This window comes from Actinia tenebrosa, unplaced genomic scaffold (genome assembly GCF_029948245.1).
Source record: "Actinia tenebrosa isolate PJP-AT-01 unplaced genomic scaffold, QUT_ActTen_1.0 PGA_scaffold3__52_contigs__length_22856419, whole genome shotgun sequence".
NCBI classification, from domain to species: Eukaryota; Metazoa; Cnidaria; class Anthozoa; order Actiniaria; family Actiniidae; genus Actinia; species Actinia tenebrosa.
Window position 1 is genome coordinate 22,845,112 of NW_028292580.1, and position 11,208 is coordinate 22,856,319.

The 11,208-nt window shown below is 37.6% G+C and overlaps 3 protein-coding genes across 3 annotated transcripts; 1 reads left to right on the top strand and 2 right to left on the bottom strand.

Annotated features, from left to right (window-relative positions):
* Positions 1-62: 62 nt before the first annotated feature.
* Positions 63-2,932, bottom strand: LOC148908923 (uncharacterized). The gene is made up of 2 exons (XM_089035350.1): positions 2,318-2,932; positions 63-1,962 (listed from the first exon to the last, which is right to left on the bottom strand). The coding sequence occupies exons 1-2, from the start codon at positions 2,816-2,818 to the stop codon at positions 1,105-1,107; spliced, it is 1,359 nt and encodes a 452-aa protein (XP_088891476.1). The 5' UTR covers positions 2,819-2,932; the 3' UTR covers positions 63-1,104.
* Positions 2,933-3,049: 117 nt separating this feature from the next.
* On the bottom strand, positions 3,050-7,432 carry LOC148908924 (uncharacterized). Its single transcript, XM_089035349.1, has 4 exons — positions 6,788-7,432; positions 6,322-6,637; positions 5,280-5,521; positions 3,050-4,398 (listed from the first exon to the last, which is right to left on the bottom strand). Exons 1-4 carry the CDS (start codon positions 7,370-7,372, stop codon positions 4,006-4,008), a joined length of 1,536 nt encoding a protein of 511 aa, XP_088891475.1. The 5' UTR covers positions 7,373-7,432; the 3' UTR covers positions 3,050-4,005.
* Positions 7,433-7,883: 451 nt separating this feature from the next.
* Positions 7,884-11,119, top strand: LOC148908925 (uncharacterized). Its single transcript, XM_089036005.1, has 7 exons — positions 7,884-7,988; positions 8,167-8,251; positions 9,005-9,084; positions 9,463-9,554; positions 10,369-10,477; positions 10,636-10,706; positions 11,020-11,119. The coding sequence occupies exons 1-7, from the start codon at positions 7,974-7,976 to the stop codon at positions 11,117-11,119; spliced, it is 552 nt and encodes a 183-aa protein (XP_088892131.1). The 5' UTR covers positions 7,884-7,973.
* Positions 11,120-11,208: the final 89 nt, after the last annotated feature.

Genomic DNA, 11,208 nt, shown 5'->3' on the forward strand with positions numbered 1-11,208 from the left:
TGAAGGCCATGCTAGCTTCCAAAAGGAATGAAATGTCTTAAGAACTAAACAGATGACCAGTATTGGATTGGAATGACTGATTTATCCTGTTCATTGTTGTTACACTTTTTTAAACAAATAGTGCCCTTACACTGAGTCCCGAGAGGAATTAATCTGGGGGACCAAACAATGGATTTTTTTTTTTGCATAAGAAAAGATGGCCTATTGTTTTGTCCCCCAGAACCATTCCTCTAGGAAATCAATGCAAAGGGTCTATACCCATTATTTAACTAAATACTATAAAATATTTCTTTTCTCTACTTTTGAGGTTTTTCTTTTAACGTTACAGGTGGTTGCATTCAGGCGCGCGTTTCGGCAACTACAGTATAACGTTTCTACAATGCAATAAACAAACATTGAGGCTGGGCTACTTGTGCGAGGTTGTACATTGACGTCAAATGCTATAATGTTTGGTTTGTCTGCATTGGATTCGGCGCGTGCGGGATTCGACGTCTAAACTGGACCTTAGTTATTAAATCTTTTATATACTCTTTTTGTAGTTTTTTAGAGATTTTATGCCTAGTATTTTAGTGTACCTATATGTAATGCGCAGTTGATCATATTAACATGTTAAATTGCGCAATACAAATAATAAACTATTATTATTAAAAGAATTAAATAATAATAATAATAATATTTATTGCTTATATTGCGCATTTTAACATTTGAATATAATCAAATGCGCATTACAAATTAAAAACATCATGGAATACAATGTATATAAATATGAAAGGCTCATTATATTATCCTATATGTCTAATTATTTGAAAACACTATATATCATATATTATATCATATCACATCACATTTTACGTCACATCACATCCCATCCCATCCCATCCAATCATATCACCTGCACCAGTTAAGCTACGACACTAGTGATTTTAATTAGCTTGCGAGACCTTACACAACACACAGTGTGGTACTAATTCACAAAGACCACGCGCACGAGTTTAATGCTCCACCGGTAGTCGTGTACGTTTTAGTGTCGATGGCATACTTTTTTCACTAAGTCATGACACGTATGGTCACTAGCTCCTAGGCTGAAGAGGAATGTTTACTTCCTCATTGTATGACGTTTTTTTTTTTTTTAAACCAAGAATCTAAGCTAGAGTTCTTAACTAACCAGAGAAAGCTCAGTGTCATGACACCCTCTATGGCTCCTGCTGTGGGGCTGTTGACAGCATTTCCATTACCAACCGCTATTAGAGCTACTGATATCAGTACCAACGTAAATGACAACCAACACATGACTAGGTGAAATAGTATACATCCTGTGCAATTCATTATTCCTTCCTCTAACTTGAGCAGGCTCTCACTGGAATCCCCATAGAATTCCCTCTCGTAAAGGAATAAAGCAAACAGAAAGGAAAGGGCACATAAACACTCAAGTAGAAAAATGGGAATCGCCCAGAATGGCTCTGAAATGATTCCGCATATCACCCACAAAAAATGATGAACCATTTGGAACAGACATGGGAACAGAAAGTAAGATCCTATCCGGTTCATGCGATTGTTACTTGTCATTTTATATATACAGTTCCAGCAACAGTTGAAAATAAACGAAAATAAACAAAAACCTATATACGCATAAAAGTATACACCCGGCATTTTCTCAACTTTCCCACTTTTCCATGGAATCAAAAAAACCACTACTGCGAACGCTATTAAACTAATAAAAAATGTCATTGTAAGTGCAGCACCAGACACCGAACGTGTATTTTTTGTATTAGCATCAATTATAGACTGAAGAAAAAAGATCCAAAGAGAGAAGCTTGCTAAGAATGAAGACACAATCATGACCCAGTAGAAACACCAAAGGTTAGGATATTCAGCTATATCACCCTCATGGCCAATGGTCACACAGCAAACAGTGTTGAGCCGGGGATCAGAAACTTTGGGATTCACGATGATATCTTCGAGCTATCGACAAATAAAACAATAGCTTTAGAGAAAGGTTGGTTGGTAAATGTGCGGTGTTTCAAAAACGCACACATGATCGATGCGTCATTTTTTTGCGACGCTAGCCCTGGATCGCGATCCCATACCCCTACGGTACCTCTACAGCACTGCTGCGGACGACATTTGCTATAGAGGTACATTGTGATCACATGATTCCTGCAAATAAAACATTGGCATTCAATAGAAAATGTATTATTTTGGTACCCCATAATGCCCGCTGTAACGTCACGTGAAAACACTCTATTGAGGTACATCATATGACATGATTCAGCTGCAAAAAATTGGCATTCAGTAACTGCGGTATATAAAATCTTACCATGGAAACAACGTATCTCCACGTCTCGCTCTTCGTGTCGCGGTAAGGACTATCATGACAAAAGGGTGGTACAGTCATGACCAGCTCCGTCTCTCTTCTCTGGGGATATATTGTAAGGAGAGAAAATACTGACATTGCATACAGACTGATGTGTTTAACGGACACATACGAACAGGCTTTGCTCCAAGTGAACTTCAAGTTCTTCTTTTGATCATCGATCATCTTAGTTCCATTCTGGTAGATCTTTAGAAACTGTATCGTTACTCTAACGTATAAAGCAGGCAGATCGACTGAAGGAAACAAGGCTCTAGACATATTGTAGTAGTTATCTGTCATTCTAGAGTCATTGATCGGTGGCACCTTCGAACCAAGTATCTCCCTGACTTCATCAAGATACGTCAAACACTTGGTTTCATTCAGTGACTGACATGTTAAAGGTTTGATCAGAATACCAGCTAAAAGAAAGCCAACAAGTAGAATATCTACCATTTTGGGCATCATGGCGTCTATTGTAGTAGTTTTAGACGCTCGGTGGGATTCCTAGAAAATGCGGAAGTATAACTTGCAATTAACATCGGGCTTCCTGTGGTTTTTAAGGGGTCACTAAATCATCATCCGTTGCTATGCTACATCAATTATATTGAAATATTTGACTGGCAAACTGTTATGTATACTGAGTAGAGTCATGTGATGTAGTAAGCAGGATTGCAACTAGTAATTACACACAAATAATTCATTTCATTTAAATATTTATTTTATAGAGAGGAAAAAAGGAAAATCTAACAAAAAGGTTGGAATGGCTCAGAGTTCCTTGATATCAGCATGAACTTGAACAATGGATAGTCATTAAAATAAATGGATTTGTTATTAGGAAGAATATTTTAAAGTTAAAAACATAAGGTATAGATGCACAGCATTTTCCTAATCCAGCTTAATTTCAATATTTTTTCCTAAAAAACAAGTTTATACACTGAATTAAAATATGGAAAGAAATATGAATAAATATTTTTCTGGACTGACTAACCTCATGTTAATGTTGAAACATGAAGGCATTTTCACATGTATGAGAGGCTAGTCAGTCCAGAACAATAGTTATTGAAAATAGTCATATGTGAGCTCTGATTGGTTGAGAATGGTGCTTTATTAGTTAACAGACCACAGTTACTGATGCCATCTGCATCTGATTTTTTCTTTCTATTTAATAAAACAGCTTTTCTCTTTAAAGATGAGTGGCTAGCAACACAATGTTCCTCTAGGTCCACACTTGAGCTCACTTTAAATAATTTTACTGTAACTTTAGAAAGATGAAGTCCTAGACTAAGCTACTAATTCTTCTCTCTCCTGATTGGCTCCAGTTTTTACTCTAGATAGTGATTGGTTAGCCTTGTTAAAATGGTACCAGTTTGAGTGTCCACACTGAAGTGTATGTAATGGAAAACAAAGATGCTCAGTCCTAAATGGGTGACTCGTAATCTTGAATGGGAAAATGCTGTGTTCAAGCTCGTTTATTAGAACTTGTAATATAATTGATAATAATTATATGACCCCTAATATATATCACTTCCTAAGCTAAACATAAAACAGTTCAACAGCGAGCATATTTGATTGACAGGTGCCAAATACCCAACTGTCTAGAAGCAGTAGACGTTGCAAAAATGAAAAAAGATCGCCTACTGTAATCAACAATTTCAAGAGGTGTCATCATTAGAACCAGTCATATTGATTTCTTGTGGAGTCATGGTATCCAGATTACTGTTAAATTCACTGTCAATATCTTCTTCACCTTCTTCGTCTTCTTCCATAAAATAAGTGTCTAGAAGTTCATTGGCATATTGCCTGAGTGTCTGATTTGAGTTATATTCAAGTCCCTCAAGGCATGCCACACCTTCTGCCTCTTCAAAACTCTCCTTTGATTCAGGGAATATTCTTAGTGCCATTTCAGCAAACTGAAGTCCTGTGAGAACGGCATCTTGATCATGTGATTTCAGGATGTTTACAATGCCAGCCATGCCTCCACAGCTGAGGATCACCTTGAGATACTCTGAGCTGTGATATGCCACATTGCATAATGTTAATGCTGCCTGTTATCAAAATGGAAAGGAAAACGAATATTTAAACAGGGATCAAACAGATATAAATTCTGCGTCAAGCATAAACAGCTCGCAGTACGTATTATTGTCATGAATCAATATATATTTTGGGGCATAGCATGATAAGGGTAAAAATAATAGCCGGTCAGCCACTGGTCATTAGGACTGGCCAAATTAGCGTTAGGTTGGTCATACTTGGATTCTGGTTCAATGCTACCAGTTGACTGTACCTTGTCTTATGACCAGTCATTATATTAAGCCCTGCATAGGTAAGTTAGTATAAGCCTTTAAAAACTGTAAGTCTTCACTATTGCATTCTACATGTGTTGGTAAATCTTAGATTGCAAACAAAGAAATGAAACTCAGGGTGAACTGGGGTGGCATGCACTCCCGGGGGGGGGGGGGGGGGTACTCCCAAATATGGACTATACGGGGATGACCTGCAGAACAGGGTATGGTTTTCAAGCTTCTTGTCATAAACAGGGTATGCAATTTCACTCAAGTTCCAAGCTCTTCTTGAGTTTCCTGTCATATTCAGGGTTTCTACTTTCGTATTGACCGAAACTGGTTATTATGGTCGTTAAAAAACAATACGCGAGATGACATGATAATTGAAACAAGAACTCAGTGCAATAAATTATATCTTTTGTCATAAACAGGGTCTACAAATTTGAGTTTTTTGTCATAAACAGGGTACCCCTTTCAGAATCCCAGCGGAACACCCCTAACCAAATCCTGGCGGAGTACCCCCCTCCCCCAGGCATGCACTACTATGCCACTGTTTCCCACTTCTTTGCAGTTTCAGGGTTACCAGGTCCAATAATATCTGGGGAGTGATGGTTGTAATATGATATTGATATAACCAGTATTACCTCTCTCTTGATATCATAAGTCTCTGAAGTTAACATGTGTACAATGACTTGTATAACACCAGGGGATGATATTATAGCCCCAGCATGTTCAGCTGGACCAGCCGTCAGGTTAGACATAACCCATAAGCTTTCTTTCCTGACATGCCGATGACTGGATTGGAAACATTTTACGAGGGTAGGAAGGAAGGTTCCATCTTGTATTATCATACTGCCATACTCATCTGGGCCACTTGCTATATTTCCTAGAACATTTTTGACATGAATTAGATCTTAGAATATAAGTCAATTCCAAGGCTGAGTGTGATCGGCTCAAAGGGAACAACTGGCCATTTATTACAGTAGTCCAAAACACTTTTATCAAAGAGTAAAGAACATTTTTGGGGGGAATCAAGATCTCTGGTGTCTCAGGTTTGAATCCTGTAATCATCATCATGTGAAGTTGCTTAGGTCTCTCCCTTGATTTGAGGGTTTGTTTTTCTCCAGGTTCTCTGGTTTTTCTCCATCCCCAAATCTGCAATCCACAATTTGGGAAGCACGGGCGTGTGGCATGTGATGCTAATGCACCACCTCCCTCTAATGTGACCCGGGTTCAAACCCTGCCGGGCTTGGCGTCGTATGTGAGTAAAGTCTGTTGTTTGTTGGTTCTCTCCTGTGCTTCAAGGGTTTTTCCTCTGGGTTCTCCCGTTTTTTCTCTCCTCAAAAATCAACTTCTAAATTCTAATTCAATCTATTGGCTGCCTTATCAGTTGGATTGCATCAAAACCTGTTAGGATTAAGCCGCATCCACCCAGGAGTGGTAATGCATTAGAATCTGCAAATCCTAACCAGCTAAATTCCAATTCAATCTTTGAGTGAGCTGTGACTTTGGTCAGCCTAGAGTTCAATTCAAGGTTTCATAAAATTTTAAGGTTTTTTTGACAGGATTAGTTCAGTGCATGATTTCAAGTATCACTATCAATGTGGTCTGTGTGCTATGTTTCACAGTCTGTTGTAAAAAAACAGTCATTAAATTAGAGTCCTAAAGATTATTTTCTTTCCTCACCTAAGCATCTCAGTAAAGGTGTAATAACTTGATTGTTTTCTGGGTTTTCTTGAACAACATTAAACAACAACTTAACCAGATAATCAATAATGCCCAAGGGAACAAACTGAGCTAGGTTATCTGGTTTTGACGTCAAGTATGTCAGAACCCATGCCACCTCAGCTACAAGATCAATAGAGCTTTTTCCAGGCACCAAGTGGTTGAAAAGAAGTGGAGCCACACCAGCATTCATTATCTCTTCTGATGCATTATTTTGACCTCTTGCAAGGTTTGACAATGCAAATGCAGCTGATTGAACAGCAGACGGCAAGCCAGACTAGAAAAACAGTTATCAGTTAGTTATTGTTTTCATATTTGAATTACATTTACAAACCATAGATATATGCTACTTTTTATTAATGCATGCACCTTAATTCATGCAATCATTTGTTCAAGCATACAAATGCTTAAAATTTAAGTGCCTTACCTTTAATAGGTTTACCATGGGTCCTATAATACCTTGGGATCGTAACAGATCCCTGCACTCCACAGAATCTCCAGACATGTTACCCAAAGCCCATGCACACTGGTCTTGAAGTTGAACATTTTGTCCACTCAGATAAGTAATAAGATAAGGAGCAGTAGCTTTGAGAACGGTCAGTGTGTCTTCATGAGTTCCTGCGGCCATATTAGTGATACACCATGCAGACTCTAGCTGAAGGTCTATGTTGTGGCCAGTCAAATGTGTAACGACAGCTCGAAGCCCATTTTCAACGCCTAAAAACGCGCTGATCAGTGCGCTTCCTTGAGCGAACGTTTTCCGTAAGCTGCGCAAACAATGTAACGTGTTCTGGTCGTGTTTGTGTATTGCTTTTGCAAACTCGCGAACTTGTTCAACTGTGAACTCTTCTGCGTTTTCCTCGGCTTCAACTTCCTCGGCGAAGCGAATCCGTTTAGAAGTTAACAGTCTTTCACGTCTTTCTTTGCGGAGATCAGCCTCTTGTTCTCTCCTCCGTGTTCTTTGATTACCAATACTGTGAACTCCTTGCTTATAAAGATCTTTTCGGTTCATTTCGATATAAAAAATCTTGCTTCAAAAATCGTTGCTTTTTTCACTCAGCTAGGACGCCATCTTGTTTTATGAAGGATCTCCCATAATGCTTTGCGCATAACACAGGAAGCCCAAGCTAACTCATTTTGTTGTCCTTAAAAAAATTTTCTAAAAAATTCTAAACTTGATTTTCTTTTATGTGTCTGTAAATAAAATAGCAAACGGAAATATTAACGTTAGGAAATTCGTTAAAACTAACCACATTGCGCAAATGTCACTGCACATTTTATCAAAAAGTGTTGGGCACCAATTTTAAACGGCCATACGAAATATTCTCTGCTAAAAAGGTAATTCAATTTCTACACCTAAATACATCCTCTTCTCGACTCTTCTTGCTTACTTTTATCAAATCTTCAAATGAAATCAAACATTTTGGAATCCTTTTTTGGGTTACCTGAGCATTAATTTAGGCCAGGCCGCATGTAGGCTCGACTTCTAGCAGCGGTTGAGTTCATAAACGCTCAAACGGCCCGCCATATTTGAACCAAGAAAACAAACAGAGAAAAAATACAAGTTTAAAAATTAAATATTTCTGCTTGAGTCCATTAGAATTAAAGCAAATATGACCTCCAGCTTGGTAAGTTATCATCCTAAGAATTGTATGAATGATTTTCTAATTAAGGAGTTTGAGTTTTGAAGCAAAAAAGTTGATGTAAACAACGTCGTTGATAAGATACAGAACCCGTGATGCAGAAACGGTAAAATAAGCCTTTTAGTTATGAATAAGATGTGATTCAGTGATGTTTGGTTTACAGGAGGATCCGACGCTTGAGCGCCACTTTAAGGGCCACAGAGATACTGTAACTAGTGTTGACTTTAACCCTAATATGAAACAGCTAGGTAAGTAAATCTGGCATGGTAATTACGCGCTATGATTGGTCAATTTGCGGTCCATAACTTTGCGATATGGACCTAGGCTAGATAATAGAATACCCCACCACCTATCCTAATAACATCTAGTGTAATATAACTTCTTCTACAAATAGTTACCTAGGCTAGATAATAGAATACCCCACCACCTATCCTAATAACATCTAATGTAATAACTTCTTCTAAGAATAGTTACCTAGGCTAGATAATAGAATACCCCACCACCTATCCTAATAACATCTAGTGTAATATAACTTCTTCTACAAATAGTTACCTAGGCTAGATAATAGAATACCCCACCACCTATCCTAATAACATCTAGTGTAATATAACTTCTTCTACGAATAGTTACCTTGGCTAGATAATAGAATACCCCACCACCTATCCTAATAACATCTAATGTAATAACTTCTTCTACAAATAGTTATGATAACTGTAGTAGAAAGTGGTTGGGGTATTCTACTGTATAGCTCGTCTCTTCTAGTTTATTTACTAAATTCATTTTATTCCATAAACACCCTGTTTTCCTGGTATTTTCCCAGATTCTCTGTTTGAGTTGCACCCATATTCATGTCTTCTCGTGTACAACTGTTAAACAAAGAAATGATGACCAAGGGAATCAGACATGTGGTCTGATATTATATGAGAGAACATTGTGTCAAAGCTAAAAAGTTTCATTGACCAGTTTTTTGTGACTGTTTTATGATTCAATCAAATGAATAGTGACAGGGTCGATGGATTCAAGTCTGATGATCTGGCACTTCAAGCCTCATATGAGAGCATACAGATTTGTTGGTCATAAGGTAAATACACAAAGATGCAATTGTAGCTTAGCTTTTGTATTTTTTAAGGCTGGTTTAAACGGTACGATTTTCGGCTACAACTACCATATACAACACGCTCGCGCCATCCTAAAACTCTAGTCGTAGCGTGTAAATCAAGCCTACAACTCGCCTACGACAGACTCAAGCATGTTGTATACGATAGTTGTAGGCGAAAATCTTACCGTCTTAATCGGCCTTTAAAATCCTGACACAACAGCTTTGACCTTTTTCTCAGTCAGTACCTTTCATATTTTTGACTGGCGGCAGCAAAAAAAACAAATTTCAGCATGCAGCTCGCAGACACAGAGTTCGCATGTTTATGAAAATTGCTAAAAAACATCCTTGATTGTAACTTAGGATGCTGTTTTATCAGTGAAGTTCTCTCCATCTGGTCACTTGATTGCTTCAGCATCGAGAGACAAGACTGTCAGACTATGGGTACCAAGTGTGTAAGTATAAAAATAGGACAAAAAAGTTACTATATGAAGCCAGCTTGCCTCATGGGTTCAATCTTGTTCTATTTGCATTGTGTAGAAAGGGTCGAGAGAGCACTGTATTCAAGGTTCTCACACAGCAACTATAGGCCAAAAAAACATTACTATATGAAGCATTCTCTTGCCTCATGAGTTCCATCTTGTTCTATTTGCATTGTGTAGAAAGGGTCGAGAGAGCACTGTATTCAAGGCTTTCACACAGCAACTATAGTCCAAAAAAAAACATTACTATATATAAAGCATTTTTTTGCCTCATGAGTTTAATCTTGTTCTTTTTGCTTTGTGTAGAAAGGGAGAAAGCACTGTATTCAAGGCTCTCGCACAGCAACTATAGGCCAAAAAAAACATTACTATATATAAAGCATTTTTTTGCCTCATGAGTTTAATCTTGTTCTTTTTGCATTGTGTAGAAAGGGAGAAAAGCACTGTATTCAAGGCTCTCGCACAGCAACTATAGGCCAAAAAAAACATTACTATATATAAAGCTTTTTTTTTGCTTCATGAGTTCAATCTTGTTCTATTTGCATTGTGTAGAAAGGGAGAGAGCACTAGCTGTGTTCAAGGCTCACACAGCAACTATGCCAAAAAACATTACTATATGAAGCATTTTCTTGCCTCATGAGTTCAATCTTGTTCTATTTGCATTGTGTAGAAAGGGAGAGAGCACTGTGTTCAAGGCTCACACAGCAACTATAGTCCAAAAACATTACTATAAATAAAGCATTTTCTTGCCTCATGAGTTCAATCTTGTTCTATTTGCATTGTGTAGAAAGGGAGAGAGCACTGTGTTCAAAGCTCACACAGCAACTGTACGTAGTGTAGATTTCTCAAGTGATGGACAATCATTATTGACGGCATCAGATGATAAGTCACTCAAGGTATGATAAAGTTCAGTTTGGAAGAAACATAATCTTTATATATTGTTTCATATTTTGCATTTTTCAAATCATACTGTTTTTCACAAAATCTACATATTATATGTCAACATCGCATAACACCTTTAGTGATGTTAAATGTTTTGTGGTTGTATTAACAGATTTGGACAGTCCACAGACAAAAGTTTCAATATTCCCTCAATGCACATATGAATTGGGTGCGATGTGCAAAGTAAGGACAGTTTTCCATAGCTATTGATAGTACTATCTTTTAAATATTATTTTAAACAGTGTTTCTCATTAGCACTTGCAGAATTGTGCTATTTGCAGTCATATAGACAAAATAGGGTTTTGGTAATCGTCAATCAAAGGGCATTCATGCCATTATCAGAAAAGGCAAGCCTAATTTATGGAAAGTGATGGGAACAGCTTGATTGGCATACTTGATGATGATTCAGCATGTGCTATTAAGAAGCAGTGTAACTATTATTATTATTGACTTATGTCTAGCAATTAATATGGAATCAATATTGAAATCCAATCAGGTTTTCTCCAGATGGACGGCTGATATGTTCTGGTAGTGATGACAAAGACGAATCAAAATGGGGGACAGAATATAAAGATGGGGTTCAAACTTTTATTTAGGACCCTGGGGGGGTAAGTCATTGATTAAGTAGAAGATACTTGTGATTTATTTAGTAAAAAATCATGGTAATGCAGAATAGAGCAAGGTA

Coding starts and splice junctions, on each gene's coding strand:
- LOC148908923 (XM_089035350.1), bottom strand. CDS start 2,818: ATGATGCCCAAAATGGTAGATATTCTACTTGTTGGCTTTCTTTTAGCT. Junction 1,963..2,317: donor GGAGATACGTTGTTTCCATG/GTAAGATTTTAT, acceptor ATTTGTCGATAG/CTCGAAGATATCATCGTGAA.
- LOC148908924 (XM_089035349.1), bottom strand. CDS start 7,372: ATGAACCGAAAAGATCTTTATAAGCAAGGAGTTCACAGTATTGGTAAT. Junction 5,522..6,321: donor ACCTTTACTGAGATGCTTAG/GTGAGGAAAGAA, acceptor AAAATGTTCTAG/GAAATATAGCAAGTGGCCCA. Junction 4,399..5,279: donor CTTATGATATCAAGAGAGAG/GTAATACTGGTT, acceptor TTTTGATAACAG/GCAGCATTAACATTATGCAA.
- LOC148908925 (XM_089036005.1), top strand. Junction 9,085..9,462: donor ACAGATTTGTTGGTCATAAG/GTAAATACACAA, acceptor ATTGTAACTTAG/GATGCTGTTTTATCAGTGAA. Junction 10,707..11,019: donor AATTGGGTGCGATGTGCAAA/GTAAGGACAGTT, acceptor AAATCCAATCAG/GTTTTCTCCAGATGGACGGC.